Here is a 19,656-nt window from a genome sequence, read left to right as displayed (position 1 = left end):
CCCGTTCTCCTCAAACGCACAAATCCACACGGACACCTGTGAAAAGATGTGAAATCAACTGCATGTGTGCTGTTAATGCAGAACCGACTCTAAATTGTGCTAAAGCAGTCATAGACTACAGCATGTCTGTGTGTCTCCAGCATTACCAGATAACAGCAAATCCCTCATAAATGGCATTGCCCTAATCTCTCATAAAACTATTCTTAGCATGTAGTGCACTGCTGGAGTAAAACGAAAGGAGAAACCGTGAGATGTGTGATGTAGGCCAGCCTCTCAGGCTTTATTGTGTACAGGCCCGCCAGGCACGAGCTGCTCTCAGAGTGGAAAGCAAGAGGAAAGAGAGATGAAAGAGTGAAGGAAGAAATTTACAACAGATATAGATGAAGTGACATCCATCTGAGATTTTTTTTACAGCATTTTTTGCAAATAATGTTTTGACAATAAAAATGATCATTCTGCTGTTCGTTTTTTGTTTGTTTGTTGGTAGGATGAATAGTAAAGTGTGAACATATTTAAAAAATAATTTAGAAAAGGAGAAATTAATCCAATCCACTGTTTCCAACATGTGCTGCACTCCTTTTTCCAAGCAAATACATTCTCTCAATGTTCAAGATGTATCTTCATCAAAGCTTCCAGCTGTGAGAGGTCAAATACCAGCCTGAAAGGGTCAGGGGGATCTCCTACCTGCCCCATGACTGCTCCTCTAATTGCTCCTCTTTCTCTCATTTACAGGGCTTAATGGGGGCCGGTGGGGTTAGAGAGCCAGGGTCAGAGGAACAGGGACCCCCTACCTCTCACCCTTAGTGTTTGTCCAGGCTGTTCATACATGTGTGTGTCAAGCACATGTAGTCCACACTTCCGCATCTACTTCTCCCTTCATGCTTTATTTGTGATCTACATGTCAGCTCATTTGTATCTCCAGGGATGAAGAGGATTAAGCTCCTTCCTTACATGACTTTACTCCACATGGGCCCAGAGGCCGACATGATCGCGCTTTCATTTGACTTTCTTTTCTCCAGCTTAATTTAAAACATCTCCATTTTGTTGTGGACATTTTGCTATGGCAACACACGGTAGGATTTCATGACATTATCCACTGGCCACAGGGGCAACCAGTAAAAGACATGGTGTGCTTGAGTTAAGCACTCGGGTTAGAATTTAAATTTTAAATACTTTAGCCTGAAAACACCAGTTGAAATGTGGTAGAAAGATCTATGGTTCAAATATAATGGCAAGATTAGAGGTGTATTTCCCCAGGATTGCAGGACCAAGTCGGTCCATTGCTTTAATTTGTTATCACTGTGAGAATGATAACCAGTGTGGAAAGCTTTCAAAGAGACATCCTTACTAGTGTTTATTGTAACAGTCCTCATGTCGCACATTGACATTAATCAAGCGCAGACAGCTTACAGGCAGACTGCTAACTTGTTGTTCATTTGCACATCTACTTTGCGTGTGTGAGAGACGATGTGCATGCTTACGTTCCAGCATCATAGGTTTAGATTACACTGTGCCTCTTTGATGTGAGAGAATGAATGACACAGATTAAGTTGTCAGGCCAGAAAATGATAGACGCCAGATGAGGCAGAATGACAAATAATGTCCTCTGGGAAGCCCAGGGGCACACTGCCAAAACAATAATGTGTGCATCTGTGAACTCATGGGTGGATTTGTGAGTGTTTGCTCACAGAAGAGTTATGGCGATAATCTTACATATGTGTAACCTTAATTGAAACAATCCAGAACTGTTCCCGTATACAGAGAAAATGGGAAAATTAGCCTCCCTGTGAAATTTTATGTTTTTGTTTAAAATTTTCCAAATACTTTTTCATCAGTGTAAGGAATTTTTCAGCATAGCATTTCTAAACATACTTATTTTCCTTAGAAGCAGAAATCATTTCTGCTTGACACAATAACAGAATTATTTCAGAAAGAACAAACAAATATTACCAAAGCCAGTGGTATTAGCTTCCTGAAAAACTGACCTTTTTATTGAGCCACAGCATAAAGTGCTGCTGTGCAGTGATGTGCTTTAACTTTTTGATGCTCAAATCAAGTTTAAACTGAGGGTTTTCTTGAATTTACACACAGTATAAAAACATCAGCAAAGGTTTAAGCTGTCATTTAAGAAATAATCATGCCAAAAACAAAATAAATCCCTTTAGATTTGAGGGGAAGAAAGATTTGCTGATGCCTACAAAGCAGGAGGCGGATATACAAAGTTATCACAGCGTTTCCAAGTATCATCAAGAAATTCAAAAAGTGCCACACAGTGCAGAACAAGACTGATAAAGGTAGGAAGCAAAGGATTTCAAAAGATTTCATCTCTAGCCAGTTTTGAAATGTGTCTTAAGATCCCAAAACAACTGCCAAACACTAATGAATGACTTAGCCAAGTCAGAGAACCGTAGAGAGAACTCAGTAATGGGTGACCTCCAATTCTGCAGAAGTTACACCTTCAAGCCAGACTAAAGTATGCTAAGGACAACCTTAGGAAAGCATATTGGAAGCACATCATTTGATCAAATTAAATAAACAAGAGTTTTTTTGACCACAAAGATGCTGCCTTTAATTTAGAGAAAGAAAGGAGAGCTCAGGAGGCGTGTGTGAGACTCGCTGAAAACTACAGCAAACCGCTGCAGGCTGTAATCCAGCAAAAAGGACACAGAACTGATGATCAGCACTGGGTGTGCTGATGATTTTAACCCTGGCACCTTTTGTTTCTGTGTGAAAAGTGAAATAATTTAATCATCCAAAATAAAACCAGGATATTTGGAAAAGCTGTGCTAAAAAAAAATCTGTGCTCTGTTTGACAGCATTTGGCAAATACTTAAAAAAAAAAAGGAAATTTAAGAATAATTCTGCTTTCCTCCTATTCGTTACTGATTCTAAACAAGCATGCTGGGAATGCACCAGTTGAAAGTTGATGACTTATTAATAGATGAAACTGTATACTGTACACATACACACATGAAAGTACACATTAAATACTGTCCACTTAATCTTTTGTCTCTGATTTTTTTTTTTTTTTTTTGGTATATCTGTTTATGATAATCAACTAAGAAACTCACTATTTCCTTACTGTCACTCCGACACATGAACATATGCACGAACACATGCATGCAAGCACTGACACAGTCACTTGATAACCTTTTACTTTGCCCACCCACCCACTCACACACACACTGGTTTTCTACAACAATAACACACTACATGTGCTGTGGATTCAATTCACTGCCTTCTCGTTCTTCCAGCTCAGATTTAAACTCCCAGTTAGATGAAACACATGTTTCAAACAGCTTCAGTAAATTCAAAGAAAAATACTTTGGCATGAAAATGTGACATAAATAGCAAACAGCGAAATGAAGAAAGCAGCATAATGAAGCAGGGTTACGTGATTAACACTAATTCTAGGAGTTTGGGATAAGTTACAAAATTAATGCTTGTGCTTAAATAAACCCAAATGGGTTTTTAGCTTTGAGTATTTTTACTTTGTCCCCCTTCAGAAGTCATGCTTAGAAATGGGGAAAATGAAAAATCAAATGCAGCTGCTTCAGGTCCCAGGACATAAGTTGCAGGCTCTGGGCCGCTTTGTTGCTTTGAGGCCCTTTTCAACTCATTAAAAGTGTTTTTATTGGCATACCAAGTCCACCTGTGAGTCATCCAACTCATGATGGCAACTTCAATGCATAGCCAAGTGCAAAGGTCACCGTTAAACAACAGTAACTCATAGGAGCAGGCAATGTCAAAAATGAAATCTGCACGGGTAAAATGCAGAGGAACAAAGCGCGGCCATGTTAATGTGACATTTGCTGCCCTCGTGGTGCGTCTTTTTCATTTATCAACTGACACTCGTGACATTCATTGACCACTGTGGTGTTATCTTCCAGATCAGATGCCCTTTAAATAAGAAAAAGGGCTTCGAAACGTGGTGTTTGTTCTAGGTGTATATTATTCTCACTGTGTTTCCAGGGGTTTGAGCTCCAGAGTCTAAATGTGCAAATATATATAATCCCTTACGAGCATTTGTTATCCATACTCTCAGAACATTTAACGATGCTCCCTGGGAGTGTAAAATAAATAAATAAATAAATAAATCACACTCTAACAGGGGTGTGGGCCCACTTTTGTGGTTGGATTTGTGGTTTCTCCATAAGAAAAGAGGTATGTGGGAATCTGTGCAACCATTAAGGCCTTCCTGGACTGCCCAACAATGAGGCAGCGAAGGAGGAATAAGTGGTGTTTGATCCTATCAACCAACATCTGGCCTACAGGAGGAGCTAAAGTTAGCAGCCCATGCTGATGTCATTAGGGTAAAATAGCAAGTATACTGGCAAAGGCACAGTGTTCCCAACATGACAGCACTGTTAGTGTAGTAGGGAGGTGGCAGAGATGAGGACAGATTATACCTGCTGGTGATTATGTAACTGACTCATCTTCATGTCCTTTTAACAGCTGATCTCTTTTGTCAGTCTTCAGCTCCTAGGCTGCTGGAGTTAGCAGGGAGGCCTCCTGGGAGAGAATGAGAAATACAGGGTGGATCAAGGCTGTAACAAAGCTTTTTAGAGTTTAATCAGTTCCACTCATCGAGAGTTGCTGGCCCCATCTGTCCAATCAAGTCCCATTTCCATGGCGGGCTCCTGGCTCCAAAGATGGCTACAGTACTGTCAGCCAGACTTTGATAGGCAACTCTGTTTCGAGGACCACCACCTCATCAGAGACTTGTGGTTCTTGTGTGGGTTTCTTTGGAACCTCTATCGGCCGGATCTCCTCGCTGATGTAATCAATAGCTCTGGCATGTGTTAATCATTAATAAACTGCTGTGGTCAGGATGATTTAAGCGCTGAGAGCACTCTGATATGATAATGTCATTAGATGTGGGTTGTTTAGCTCCTTAGGGAAGTTTTTTATTTTCATGTCCTTTTTGTGTGAGATCATCGTTTTGGAGCTCTTTTCAGTCTGGGACAATGAAGAAAAAGACTCCTAGCTAAACATTTAAGCAAGCCCATCCTAAATGATAGATATGTGTGGCACAGAATTACAACATCGATAGGACCCATATCAATTCAGTAAGGCTACGTTCACACTGCAGGTGTTAATGCTCAATTCCGATTTTTTGATCGAGTCCGATTTTTTTGTCTGCTTGTTCACACTACAAATAAAATGCGCCAGCAAACGCTCTCTAGTGTGAACGCTCAAAGTGGCCCGCATGCGCAAAAGAAGACGTCACACACAACGCGCTAGACCCAGAGCAAACAGTATTGTTTGACTGATGGCCCTTAATATAAAGACTTCGGACTTTACGTTTCCCAATTTTTGCTTTAAGTTATTTTGTTATTTACATAATAATGTAGATAACCTAATAATTATCCTCATTGCTGTTTTAGAGGAGAGGTGCTTCAAAGGAAAGTTGCAGATTTCTGTCAGAATCTGCAGATTATACAGTACAAATAACATGCTCACGTTTCTCCAACGTTGTCTTCCCAACAGTGTCACTGACATCTACGCTGGATGGCCAGGAAGCCTTCGCGATGTCTTCTCGGGCGCTTCTCCTGAGTTGATAATTGGCGTCTGTCTTGTGTCAGTGACGTAAAAGACGGATTTAATGCGACATTACCATCAAACAGCAGTCGCTTTCTAAAACATCGGATATGTATCAGATTCAGTACCACATACGAAAGTGACCCAGATCGGATTTGAAAATATCGGATTTGTGCCGTTCACACTGTCACACCATGATCGGATATGGGTCGCATAGGGTCATAAAAATCGGATTTGATGCGCTTTCGCCTGCAGTGTGAACGTAGCCTAAGTCTTTACTCGACCAGTACCTCATAGGAGCTGGGTACAGTAACTTAGATCACCTCACAAACCTAGCTACAACGAGACACTGACCTCCTACACCGTGAGAGAAGAGTGAACATTTAGGGTCAGGGGAGTGTGTGCTCCAGTTGCATTCCATTATGTTATCATCACAGACATTACATTCAATGTTATTACTAGAAGCAGCAGCTTCTTTTTTGGTCTTTTTTCTTTAAGAGCAGCCAGAAAAGCAGAGCCTTTCCAGCTCGATCCCTCAGTCTAGCCAAGAAAAACCAAGTCTAATCCTCTTCTCCTTCCTCGGTGTCCAACCTCACACACAACTCACAGTAAGGCCTTACCTTTGCCACGTCTTTCTTTGTCATAAACCTCACCTGTCAGTACTCTAATTTCTTCATCTCTCTTGCTTTTCTACTCTTGTTCATTTAGATGAAAGATGTCAGTGTGTTGGTGTATCCATAACACACTGGTTAAAGATGCATATTTTTGCGAAGTGGACTCATTTTTTAAATTCTGCACTATTATTGTCACAATTCAACTTCACATCGCAACTACTCAGTATTTTTATTCCTTGTCCCCCTGGCCCACATCTTGAGACATTGTCCCACATTCTGACTGGCTCGACGGGTCATGCACTTTTCTAAAATCTGGATTTTACCCAACACATGTGAAGGGAAGGCTTTTTATTATAGGGAAATAAAGGATAACCAGTCTGTTACATAAAGCTTTGCAGATTTTGCTGAATATGATGAAAACTACCTCAAAGAAAATGAAGCAGCAGTACATACTGAGAAATATTTTTTGCAGTGTGTCACAGGAGAGAATATAGTGCTAAAAAAATAGCGTAAAGTGGCACAGTATGTTTGACATAATAGGCTAAACACTGCTTAAGTTGTCAAATATGGCTCAAAAAGATTTGCCAACTTGTACTATCATCTTCGTCCCCATGACAACTGTTGCTGCGTCTAACAGTACTTCCACTTAGAAACTAAGATTCTCTACAGTTCAGTTTCAGCTATGTGGTGGACACACAAAAGACCTGTAACAGCTTGCAACAGAATTGAAAAATATGGTATGTCGTATTTATTTTTTCCCCTTTTGCTTACAGAGTTAAATTACCAAATGCTACTCGTTAATTGTGTTCAGCAAAGCCAATCACAAAGGCTGAATGCTAAGGCTAAGCACCCGGCGTATGTTTAACACCCTGTCGGTTAAAAGACTACCTCCAGCTGAAGTCGGGCAAAACGTTTAACATACGTTTAACGTACGTCGTGTATTCAGCGTTAAGTAATGTCTAGTTTCCCTTTTACATTTTGTACTATTATCCACTTTAGTAACGCGTGTATAAACTTATATGTGCAACATATAAAGCTTCAACTTTTCATACACATTTAATATTCGTTAAATCATATCATTGAAGAAGTAGGTGACTAAACCCAGCTGTCATTGCTCACACGTACATTTTAAAAAAAATCCTGCTCGAAAGAGTGAGAACACAGGATTTCCTGGTTCCGGGGTACCTCATCCACCCAGAGATCCTCCAGAGCCCAAGCCTTCAACTCGTCAGAAATACAATGTCTTCAAAGTGGGGAAAGGCTCTATGAGAGATCAGAGGGGAATATTCTCTGAGACAATCTCTACATTAAAATTCCAGGTAAAGGCTTCTCTGATTCCTCTAAAATGACTGATTGTTGTTGCTCTAATGAGAAACTCTTGACTAATTGCTTATGTGTATGCGGTTTGTACACCTAATGCCCAGCAGGTGTCAGAGCCTCAGTCCATGCTGACATTTGGTCATAACTCACGGGAGGGTGAGTTGTGCTGTATGACATTTTAGACATCTGATATTTTATTGTTGCATCGATTTTTTTTATTTTAAATCTAGAAAAAAAATCCCAAAACATTTTGTGCTATCTGTAAAATCTGACTTCTGTTTACTTCAAAAGCAGTCGCCAAGACTCCACCTCATCGGCCCAGATGGGCTGCTGAGGATTGCCTTGTACCACATGTACAACATAATTCATTCTTCTCGGAGAATCCATACTTTTGCCCGGGTGGAGATAAACCCAAAGTCCAAATACCCTACAAAACCCGTCCTGGCTCCATCCCCCGCAAATTAGCGATAGAGAGGTGTGTACTATTTTTGTGTACTACACATGGCATCTGCTGCTGTAGTCATGGTTATTTTGAATACTGTAAGACCAGATTCAGTGGTCACGTCTCATATAGTGTGCAATACATGCTCATTTTTCCTTTATTGTACAGCAGCTTTTAGTAGAGTCATTAAGTTGTTTTATCTCAAAGTCCTGCTGTGAAATAACTGCGTCTTTATATACTGTGTTGCTAACAGATGTCGAAGGGAATACTTACATTTACATGTTGAAGAGCTCCTGGCAGAAAAGGGCATAGATTCTGATCTCTTATTGCCAAGACCATTGAAAAATAACACCATACCAGACGGTCCTATTTCGCTGTTCCTCCCACTGGAGGTGAGCCTGTTACACAACTGTCCAATCAAGTCCCTCTTTTTAGACTTTTTTTTTTCTCATTGCAATACTTTCCATATTTATATATAATGTTATATACACCAAACTTTCCCATGTTTTTTATTAAGCTGTTTGACAATGAAGAATATGACTGCCGGACTCCAGAAGACTGGCTTGCTTTGGGCAATGCTGAAGGATCACCTGATCGAAAACCTATTCCTGGAAAAGCCCTGCTACCTACAGATGATGAAATTGCAAATGGTAAAGTATCATGTAGCTGCTGTATTGGGTGCTGCGCTTGGAGTTGGAGCTTGGCCTCCTAATGTCTGTAGATCTATGTAGGCAAAGGTCAATTTAAAATCAGTGAATCAATGAATCTTCAGCCGTTTTTTTAAATGGTGTTTAGTTTGTTACAAATGATACTTAGGATATAGTTTATCTGTAAACTGCATTTCAACAATGTGTGGTGCTCATGTTTTTTGGCACTTTTTCTTCCTTTTAATCCTTTTTTGGGATTAATTTAAGATATTCATTAAAAGGTAATGAGAAGCAATTTATAAGTGGCCATACAACAATACAACACAGACACCAGTGAATTTAGAATTAAATGTAGTAATGTGTTATTAAATCCCTCTTTTCTGTTCTTTTGCAGATGAGTCTGCAAGCGCGAGCCCACCTCCGAAGTACAGCTGGCATTTAGTTGGAATTCTTGATTACTGTACGGAGAAATGTCAGTATCTGGTAGAGAAGGTCCACCAGACAGACAAAAAAGGAAGTCCTGATATAAGTGAAGAGCATAAGGAGAGTAAATCCCCTGGTTGGTTTCAATGTTTTTAAACTGTTGTAACTCTAGAGTGTTGTCTCTTCATCTCTCTCTCTGCTGTTACTGACCATGTCATTGATCTGTCGCCCTCTTTCTGCATAGAAACAGACTCTTTCATAGCAGGCAGTAAGTACTGGATACCCAGGATCAGACTGTTATTCTGTGCTGAAGACCCACGTGTCTTTGTTGAGCGGGTCGGGTTTGCCCTGCGCTACAGAGAGGAAACAGAGGCACTTATTTTCTACCACTTTTCAGTGGACTGCATGCCCATCTCTAGGAAAACACCGTCTCTCAATACTGATAGTCTCCAGAGTATCAAACGACGTGCCCTCTCAGCTCCTGGCCTTAAGCTGAAAAAGTGAGTGATATCCTGTCTTATTAATTCTATATGATCTGCTTTTTTACTAACTAACAGGATGGATAAATGCAATATTGTGTGTGCAGTTTAGAGACGTGTGTTGCAGGCTTGGAGAATGAGGTCAGACTGGATTATGACCGTACAATGAACCGCTTGATTTTTGACAAAGTAGTGATGAGCTGCCCTGAAGACCTTTCACATATCACCCTGCCACAGAAGGACCCTGAATATGTGCCCTCACAAGGTAAGATATTTTGCATTATGCACTTACTGGTCACTCAGGTCATAATTAAGGAAATGTAGCATCTGCTAACACCTTCAGAATCAAAACACTGTTGTGTTTTATCTATGCAGGGTGTGTTCCGGTTCCTTACTCTGCCTATGAGGCAAATCGAGCTGCATTTATTTTCAAGTCCATGCAAACTAGGCCAGAGCTGATCTGTGTGCTTTCTGAAATGTGGCATGAGTGCAAAAAAGTAGAAAACATGAGGCTGTTCAACTTGATGTTGGGTAAACCACTTCCATTGGATCAATTTGAACTTGACCAGTCTCAGACGCATACTCAGGTACTGTTGCACCGAGAGAGTATCAAGTAAAAACCTGTGTTTACCGGCCGGGGTTGCTAAATAGGGCAAATTAGCCTGTGAGTGCAATCCCCAAATAGTGCTGATAGTTTTGGTCATTTTTATGGGTAATTTACAAAAGTTGTGCTGTTTGCAAAGCACAGACATTTCATTTCACTATCAAGTGCAAAAAAGTTTCAGATTCAATGTTAAATATTGGCACAAATAGCAATAAATAGTGAGTTGCAAGTGTTAGTAAATCTGTTTGCATACTTGATTTAGATATTCTCTGTGTTTTGGGCCTTAAGAAAAAAACTCCCAGACATCCATATGCAACAGAGTTAGTCGCAATAATCTCAGACTTTTCACCTCTAACATGCAATTTTGCCACTGCGTGATCTTTTCAAATTTCAACAGTACTTTGTTTTTACACCAGAAATGAGTTTGCTCTGGCAAATCTGGCTAAATGTCTTCATATCCCTTTTTTGTTCTGACTTGAAGAACAGTCAAACAAAAACATACATCTTAGCCATATAAACAAGATAGCGTCTGTAGTTATTTAATAAGCTCATAGGAGATTATTCATTTTGTTTCTACAAGTTTACCAATATAAATATCTTAATCTAACCTCTCTTTCCTTATCCAGATAACCCTGTTTCTTAGAGATAACTGGACCAGCACACTGTGCAACAGCATCCGGTACAACCTTGCAAATATGGGCAAGGGAACATACAACATAAACGAGACTTGCTGGGAGACTTACAAGGTTTCTAAGCTGTCTAAACTCCTCAATCTGGTGCATTACAACATGCAGGACTCCCTCCGTGTCCTTGTGAAGAACTCACTGGTCAGCCTGACCAAGGTCGTGATGGATGCCTGCCACAATGTCCTGATGTGTCCTCAGGACTTTGTCTGGGGGAATGACCTAATCACTAGCCACTACAAGTACGATAAAATGCATTTGCACAACTTTCTCTTTTCCTTTTCCCATTTTTTGGACTTTGTAATAATGAATGAAATATAACTGATTACAATACTTAAAATAATAATTATTTATGTCTGTAATATAACAATTATCCATGTCTAGGCCAAAGAAGAATCCTATTTTCCTGGTGGACCTGGTTCTGGATGAGAGTGGGGTTCATTACAGCACCCCCTTGGAGAATTTTTCAGCATCTACAGTGAACCTGTTTGATAACAGCATTATGTGCACACGTAGTGTGCCTCTGCTTAATAGGGTAAATCAAATCTCCTGAGTAATACAGCATACTTTACAAATGAGAATGCAATGAGGCTTCAAAATATAGTACTTTGAAAAAAAGGTTCAAGTAGTCTCTCTTTTTGTCAAATTTTACTAGGAAAAATGGGACGGAAACATTCAAGCATAGATGGAATTAAAGTATATAAGACAAAAACAGAGGATTTGTGTAGTTCTAAGGAGCTCGAAGATTAGTATTTACTATGACCACCTTGATTCTCCTGCACAGTCTGCACTCTCTTGAAAAAGCGTTCTAAGAGAGTGTAGTGTTCAGGATTAGTTTTCCAGGCTTCTTTAAGGACATTCAAAGCTCCTTGGATGTGAGTTGTCTTTCGTTTCATAATAATAATAATAATGGATACTTTATTGATCCCCATGGGGAAATTACTTGTTTTTCTCTGCATTTGACCCATTCACTCAGTGAAGCAGTGGGCAGCCCACTAAGCAGGCGCCCGGGGAGCAGTGTGTAGGGACGGTACCTTGCTCAGGGGTACCTCAGGGTAGCCGTTAAGTGGATTCGAACCGCCGACCTTCCGATCATGGGGCGACCACTTTACCTACTGAGCTATCCCTGCCCAGTAGGTAAAGTGCCCTGCCCAGAGTCTCCACTGTGTCTTACAGATGGACACTCTTTTGTCCAACTTTTCATTGATTTGACTTGTGACAATAAATGCCTAAAGATACAATTTAAAAGTGGACCTTTGCAGCCTTTGAGTTAGGCACCGTTTTTATGTTTGAATTGTTCTCTGAAAATAAGTACTAACCCTAAAATTTGTAAAATAAATAAATAAATAAATAAATAAAAAGCAGCCAATGTCCAAAGAACTTTGAAAGACCTTCAGAAAGCCTGGATAACTACAGGGAGTGCAGAATTATTAGGCAAATGAGTATTTTGTCCACATCATCCTCTTCATGCATGTTGTCTTACTCCAAGCTGTATAGGCTCGAAAGCCTACTACCAATTAAGCATATTAGGGGATGTGCATCTCTGTAATGAGAAGGGGTGTGGTCTAATGACATCAACACCCTATATCAGGTGTGCATAATTATTAGGCAACATCCTTTCCTTTGGCAAAACGGGTCAAAAGAAGGACTTGACAGGCTCAGAAAAGTCAAAAATAGTGAGATATCTTGCAGAGGGATGCAGCAGTCTCAAAATTGCAAAGCTTCTGAAGCGTGATCATCGAACAATCAAGCGTTTCATTCAAAATAGTCAACAGGGTCGCAAGAAGCGTGTGGAAAAACCAAGGCGCAAAATAACTGCCCATGAACTGAGAAAAGTCAAGCGTGCAGCTGCCAAGATGCCACTTGCCACCAGTTTGGCCATATTTCAGAGCTCCAACATCACTGGAGTGCCCAAAAGCACAAGGTGTGCAATACTCAGAGACATGGCCAAGGTAAGAAAGGCTGAAAGACGACCACCACTGAACAAGACACACAAGCTGAAACGTCAAGACTGGGCCAAGAAATATCTCAAGACTGGTTTTTCTAAGGTTTTATGGACTGATGAAATGAGAGTGAGTCTTGATGGGCCAGATGGATGGGCCCGTGGCTGGATTGGTAAAGGGCAGAGAGCTCCAGTCCCACTCAGACGCCAGCAAGGTGGAGGTGGAGTACTGGTTTGGGCTGGTATCATCAAAGATGAGCTTGTGGGGACTTTTCGGGTTGAGGATGGAGTCAAGCTCAACTCCCAGTCCTACTGCCAGTTTCTGGAAGACACCTTCTTCAAGCAGTGGTACAGGAAGAAGTCTGCATCCTTCAAGAAAAACATGATTTTCATGCAGGACAATGCTCCATCACACGCGTCCAAGTACTCCACAGCGTGGCTGGCAAGAAAGGGTATAAAAGAAGAAAAACTAATGACATGGCCTCCTTGTTCACCTGATCTGAACCCCATTGAGAACCTGTGGTCCATCATCAAATGTGAGATTTACAAGGAGGGAAAACAGTACACCTCTCTGAACAGTGTCTGGGAGGCTGTGGTTGCTGCTGCACGCAATGTTGATGGTGAACAGATCAAAACACTGACAGAATCCATGGATGGCAGGCTTTTGAGTGTCCTTGCAAAGAAAGGTGGCTATATTGGTCGCTGATTTGTTTTTGTTTTGTTTTTGAATGTCAGAAATGTATATTTGTGAATGTGGAGATGTTATATTGGTTTCACTGGTAAAAATAAATAATTGAAATGGGTATATATTTGTTTTTTGTTAAGTTGCCTAATAATTATGCACAGTAATAGTCACCTGCACACACAGATATCCCCCTAAAATAGCTACAACTAAAAACAAACTAAAAACTACTTCCAAAAACATTCAGCTTTGATATTAATGAGTTTTTTGGGTTCATTGAGAACATGGTTGTTGTTCAATAATAAAATTATTCCTCAAAAATACAACTTGCCTAATAATTCTGCACTCCCTGTATTGCTCAAGACTACTTTGGAAAATCAGAAGAAGCTCTAGCTCCTTGGAAGTAAAATGCAAAGAAATGGGGGGTACTCTTATAATGATGAATCTTGAAAGTGACACTGATATTTGAATAGTTTTGCATGTGCCTGTACCAGTTTGTGTTGCAGAAGTTATTTATGGTTGGGGAGCCTTTACTTGAGTCAGTGCATTTGGAGGAACCACAAATAACCGAGCTGAGGGAGAACATCCGTAATGTTCTAATACAAGCAACCATACCTCTCAGGGCTTATGCTGCTGAGTATGAGAAGTACTTAGAGCTGCACAATTTGGACATACAAGCTTACATTCTCACGTAAGTCTGTGTTTGAAGTGACGTGCCCACTTTTCACAAGTGTGAGATGTGGGTCTGTTGGATATGTGGCCTATTACTGAATGAACTCGTGCTTTTCTTGTTTCTCTCATGTCCCCATCATTTGGCTACCAGATCTTGTGGTGCAGAAATGACATCCCAAGAACTGAAAAAAGAGGTGCAGCAGCATCTCAAAGAAAAGAGAATAATTGAACAGTCCTTGCCATCCTCCCTAGTGATTGGTCCATTTCATGTTTGTGTTAACGGGGTACGCAAGTCTCTCTCAGAAAAGAGAAAGGAGTTAGCCACGGCACTACTAGACCACCTTGCTCTGAAGCTACGTATTCAGGTTGACCAGGTAAGGCTAAATATTTTCTTCTAAGAGAACATGAATAATAATAACTTTAATTGCTATTTATTTATTCATTTATTTATTTTTATTTATTTTTAAAGACATCCTTAAATTCAGCTTGAAATGACATTTTTCTTGTTTTTCTCTTAAATTTTGGTTATTTTTTTATGTGTAGGCATGTGAAGAATGTGAAATTATTAACAGAAAGCTACGTGAGAAACCCTTTGGCATCGAGGAACTGAGTGAAAAGAGGCAGTGGATGAAACAAATCCCAGAACAGCTTAAGAGTTACAAGGTCGAATGGGTGAAGTGGGTGTTTCTGTAGTACATATTAAATTAAGAATTACTTTATGAATCCATCCTTCTTTTTCTCATCTGCAAACAGGAACATCTTGCCAAGACCTTGTCAGACTACGAGCTCATAGAAGAATTTTTCCACTCTCTTCCCAACAATGATGTCAACAAAAAGTAAGTGTATGATTAGCGTTAGTTAAAAGGGAATTTGTTTTAGATACCTTGTAGGAGACTTTGTGAGATTTATAGTGACTTATCTGTGCAGGTGGAAAGCCATTGAATGGCCACAAAAGATAATCAACCAAATGGAACCAGTAGCCACCCAGCACTTGGAGGATGAGGAGTGCTTCCGCAAGATCCATCTAACTGAGCAGAGCAACTTTGAGGAGCATTTAGCTAATCTACAGGTCAACTCAATCGACTATATTTTTTACTTTTAGCTTTTCTTTCCAAGCTCCTTAGACTACGATGACCTGGATGACTGAGAACCTTCACAGACTTTTAGCTGGAGGTTTCTTCCTGTTAAAACTGAGTTTTTTATACCAAATGTCGCCAAGACCGTCATCAAAGGGGGTCATCTGTTTGCTGGAGTTTTGTCTGTATTTTTGTAGGGTCTTTACCTTACAAAATAAAGTGCCCTGGAGCAACTCTTGTTGTGAATTGGTGCTACGTAGATAAAACTGATTTGAATTGTTTTTTGCTTTATTAAGCAGACACTTAGAGCAGCGTGTCCACTATATGACAGAGCTTCTAATTATACTGATGTTGCATGGTTCTAAAGTAGTCACTGTATGTTTCTAGATGATTGTTGCTAGGTTTGCGAGCCATGGAGACATTGATCATGCCCATGAGATGGCCAACAAGGTCAGGCAGACAAGCAAGCAACTTAAGGAGTGCCAAACTATGGCCCAAATTTACAACAACAGGGAACGCTTGTTCGGCATGACAGTCACAAATGTAAGTAAAACAGTGGCTCGGGTTAAAGGATTTTTGTGTGATTAATTCAAAAACTAAAGAGTATCTATTTATTATGGGCATTAATGTTTATTACAGTATGACCGTGTGCAGAAGCTTGTAAAAGACTTCCAGCCTTATAGAGATTTATGGACCACCACCTCTGATTGGCTGCGCTGGAGTGAAAGCTGGTTCTGTGACCCACTGTCTTCCATTGATCCTGAGCAGGTTGAGCACATTGTCACTGAAGCCTACAAGACCATCCACAAATGTATTAAACAGTTCAACGACATTCCTGGTAGGTGATACGTGTATTACCATTTAAACTTCACAAAGCTGTGCCTTCCATTTCAAAATATGACTGACATTGTTGTTTTTTAATGGGCTTTTCTTGGTGTCTTACACAACTCTAGACTGCCAAATGGTGGCAAATCTAATTCTCAGCAAGATTGAGGACTTCCGTCCTTACGTCCCTCTAATTCAGGGACTAAGGAACCCAGGGATGAAGAGCCGCCACTGGGAGATGCTTTCAGAACGCACTCAAATTAAAGTCATGCCTAAAGCCAACTTGACCCTGTCTCACTGCCTGGAGCTTGGCCTACAGAACTACGTGGATGACATAGCTCAAGTGGCCGAGGTGGCTGGGAAAGAATACTCTATTGAACAGGTGCTGCTGAACAAGAATCCTTGTTTAAACTGTTTCATATAGTGTTTGTAAAAAATTTTTTTAATGTTGTGTCTTTTTTTATCATCTGCAAAATGTAGTTCAGATAGGGATGCTTCTGCTGTTTTAAAGCACTAGGGACTCTACTCATTTTGGCTATGTACACTGTCAGTGTGTGATATTTTTTTTTTTTTAGCTAAAACTGATGCTGCTTCCTCTTTTCTCCCATACCTTTTCACCCAGGCCCTGGAAAAGATGGAAAAAGAGTGGTCCACAGTAGTCATTGATGTTTTGCCCTACAAGAACACAGGAACTTACATTTTAACGAGCCCAGATGAAGTGTCTCAGTTGCTCGATGACCACATTGTCATGACACAGAGCATGTCCTTGTCCCCCTTCAAAAAAACATTTGAGGCACGAATCAACTCCTGGGAAAGCAAGCTCAGAATGACTCAGGTGCACAACATAGACACCTATCAGCTGTGGAAGTCTTGTGATTTGTGTTTCTCATGTTGTGCTGCTGCCCTCTTTTGGTGTATACAGGATGTACTGGAGGAGTGGCTGATGTGCCAGCGTTCGTGGCTGTACCTAGAACCCATATTCAGTTCTGATGACATCAATCAGCAGCTGCCTACAGAAGGAAAAAGATACCAGCAAATGGAGCAAAATTGGAGGAGTATTATGAAAAGTGCCTTTAATAATCGAAAGGTCAGAGAGAGGTTTAGAGTTCTGTGTGGAACTAGAGAATACTGGTGGTTCACAAGTTGTTGTGGACTATATATGATTGTTTTTGTGAATGTTTCTAGGTGATCGATCTGTTTCCAGATGCTCATCTACTAACGCAACTTAAGAATTGTAACGGACTTTTGGAACAGGTGCAGAAGGGTCTCAGTGAGTACTTGGAAACAAAACGAAGTTTATTCCCCAGGTAAGACACAGACAAAATAGATCAGCGTTAAAAATATATATTTTTTAAAATTAATTATTTATTTTTTTAATTTTACGTGAAGAGCTTTTGTAAATCAACTTTTTCTACGTGCCGTCCCAAACAGTGAGGAAACCCCTCAAAACTGCCTTTTCCTGTTACCTGTTATAAAGATTTTGAGTGTAGGTAACAAAGTAACTGTGTTTGATGCACCCTAAATATTTGCTTGTAGGTTTTACTTCCTGTCAGATGATGAGCTCCTGGAGATTCTGTCCCAAACCAAAGATCCCACTGCAGTTCAGCCACACCTGCGTAAATGCTTCGAGAATATTGCACAGGTTTGCTTTGGCTCACTATTACATATTAAGACAACATGTGCAAAACATGGCTAAAGTAGTTAAGTAATGAAGTTGGATTTCTATCGTTTCTTAGCTTCAGTTTCAGTCAGACCTGCAGATCACACACATGTACTCTGGAGAAGGGGAACAGGTAAAACTGTTCTTTCCAGTTTGTCCTACTGGTAATGTGGAGGACTGGCTGAGGGATGTGGAGAAGTCTATGAAAGCTACTTTAAGAGATAACATTGACCGGTCACTCAAAGACTACCATGAGGTACATGAACCTGAATTTTATTGTTTTTCACACGTAATAGGCATTTCAATAAGATGCTATGTGATCTATTTTCTCAGCAACCACGTGTAGAGTGGGTGTTATCATGGCCTGGTCAAGTGGTGATAGCAGGCTGTCAGGTTTTCTGGACCGCTGAGGTGTCAGATGCTTTGGAGCAGAGAAACTTAGCCACTCGTCTTTATCCCCAACTACAGACACAGGTGTGGATGTGATTTAGACTAGCCAGTCAAAAATATTGCCATTTTATGGCTCTCATTGCACTGAACACTGTTCACACGAGAGTCTAACAACCTTGTTAACATTCTACCTTTTTTTGTGAAGTTGGGGGACTTGGTGAAGCTTGTGCGAGGACAGCTCTCCAAGATGCAGCGAGCTGTGCTGTCTGCCCTTATTGTCATAGAAGTCCATGCTAAAGATGTAGCAGCCAAAATGGTGGAGCAGGAGGTCTCAAGCATCAATGACTTTGAGTGGATCAGCCAGCTAAGGTTTCCTTCTTATTTTGCTGTTGTTTTTACTTCAGTTCCTTCATGGGGTAAATGTGAAACATTGTAGGTGCAGAAGGAGTGTTACATTTATGCGATGCTGTTTGTAGATACTACTGGGCAAAAGGTGATTTGTACATCCGCGCAGTGAATGCAGAATTCCTGTATGGCTACGAGTACCTTGGTAACTCTGGGCGGCTGGTCATCACTCCACTCACTGACAGGTAAAGGTTACTCTACCCTGCTTTTAACTGAATATCATTCACCAGTTTGAACACTAATCTGGCTTTTTTAGATGCTACTTGACCCTGACAGGAGCTCTGCACCTGAAGTTTGGAGGGGCACCCGCAGGTCCAGCAGGCACAGGAAAGACAGAAACAACTAAAGACCTTGGAAAGGCTCTGGCGATCCAGACGGTAGTTTTCAACTGTTCTGATCAGCTGGACTTTATTGCAATGGGCAAATTTCTCAAAGGACTGGCCAGGTAACAGCTTGTTGGTATGACACAATGATTCAGCTGTTACAAAATGTAGCACCGTACATTTGTGATTCCTTATCTGGCTCACACTTTGTAGCTCTGGTGCCTGGGCCTGCTTTGATGAGTTTAATCGTATTGATGTTGAAGTGTTGTCCGTGGTGGCGCAGCAGATCACCACTATACAAAAGGCCCAGCAGCAACGGGTGAGAAGCTGATTGCACTTTTTTACACTTTCACACCCCCCTACCTACCAGCTACAGATTTAAGTATCACTTAAATATGTATACATATATATTACCTAATTCTTTTTATAAAAGATAATTATGCATGTTATGTATGTTATTTTTTTAGGCAGAGAGGTTTGTGTTCGAGGGGGTAGAGATCCCTCTTGTCCCCTCTTGCGCGGTATTCATCACTATGAATCCTGGTTATGCTGGCCGCACAGAACTGCCTGACAATCTCAAGGTTTGACATGATAACTCGAACTTAATTGTGTCATTGTAACACTGAGGATAAGCTGATGAGGTTCAAAAAATGAGATCACATCTTCCACAGGCCCTGTTTCGTCCCGTGGCCATGATGGTCCCTAACTATGCGATGATAGCTGAGATCTCCCTATACTCATTTGGCTTCAGTGATGCCAAAGTTCTCTCCAACAAGATCACAACAACTTTCAAACTCTCCTCTGAACAGCTGAGCTCTCAGGTATGAACTCAGAGGAGTCTTCATACCTCCTCATAGATGCTATAAATGGCACCACCAGTGTCATTTACAGCAGAAAACTGAAACGATTGTATTTTATACACAATCTG

The 19,656-nt window shown here is 40.6% G+C and overlaps 1 protein-coding gene across 1 annotated transcript in view; it reads left to right on the top strand.

Annotated features, from left to right (window-relative positions):
• The window catches only part of dnah1 (dynein, axonemal, heavy chain 1), a 38,312-nt gene that overhangs the window by 1,793 nt on the left and 16,863 nt on the right, over positions 1-19,656 (top strand). The window contains exons 2-32 of the mRNA XM_085407797.1: positions 7,307-7,474; positions 7,583-7,631; positions 7,767-7,950; positions 8,171-8,309; positions 8,435-8,567; positions 8,959-9,123; positions 9,232-9,487; positions 9,574-9,731; positions 9,842-10,053; positions 10,697-10,995; positions 11,138-11,288; positions 13,872-14,068; positions 14,201-14,423; positions 14,593-14,712; positions 14,803-14,885; positions 14,977-15,118; positions 15,513-15,668; positions 15,765-15,963; positions 16,079-16,332; positions 16,573-16,785; positions 16,873-17,037; positions 17,136-17,257; positions 17,487-17,592; positions 17,687-17,866; positions 17,944-18,084; positions 18,206-18,369; positions 18,477-18,590; positions 18,662-18,850; positions 18,942-19,047; positions 19,196-19,309; positions 19,400-19,549. Of these exons, the coding sequence (XP_085263923.1) occupies positions 7,307-7,474; positions 7,583-7,631; positions 7,767-7,950; positions 8,171-8,309; positions 8,435-8,567; positions 8,959-9,123; positions 9,232-9,487; positions 9,574-9,731; positions 9,842-10,053; positions 10,697-10,995; positions 11,138-11,288; positions 13,872-14,068; positions 14,201-14,423; positions 14,593-14,712; positions 14,803-14,885; positions 14,977-15,118; positions 15,513-15,668; positions 15,765-15,963; positions 16,079-16,332; positions 16,573-16,785; positions 16,873-17,037; positions 17,136-17,257; positions 17,487-17,592; positions 17,687-17,866; positions 17,944-18,084; positions 18,206-18,369; positions 18,477-18,590; positions 18,662-18,850; positions 18,942-19,047; positions 19,196-19,309; positions 19,400-19,549 (5,052 nt within the window). The remainder of the gene's footprint in view (positions 1-7,306; positions 7,475-7,582; positions 7,632-7,766; positions 7,951-8,170; positions 8,310-8,434; positions 8,568-8,958; positions 9,124-9,231; positions 9,488-9,573; positions 9,732-9,841; positions 10,054-10,696; positions 10,996-11,137; positions 11,289-13,871; positions 14,069-14,200; positions 14,424-14,592; positions 14,713-14,802; positions 14,886-14,976; positions 15,119-15,512; positions 15,669-15,764; positions 15,964-16,078; positions 16,333-16,572; positions 16,786-16,872; positions 17,038-17,135; positions 17,258-17,486; positions 17,593-17,686; positions 17,867-17,943; positions 18,085-18,205; positions 18,370-18,476; positions 18,591-18,661; positions 18,851-18,941; positions 19,048-19,195; positions 19,310-19,399; positions 19,550-19,656) is intronic.

This window comes from Rhamphochromis longiceps, linkage group LG5 (assembly GCF_057381845.1).
Source record: "Rhamphochromis longiceps isolate RC_006_pf linkage group LG5, R_longiceps_female_GT1.1, whole genome shotgun sequence".
NCBI classification, from domain to species: Eukaryota; Metazoa; Chordata; class Actinopteri; order Cichliformes; family Cichlidae; genus Rhamphochromis; species Rhamphochromis longiceps.
This window is presented reverse-complemented; position numbering and strand designations above follow the sequence as displayed.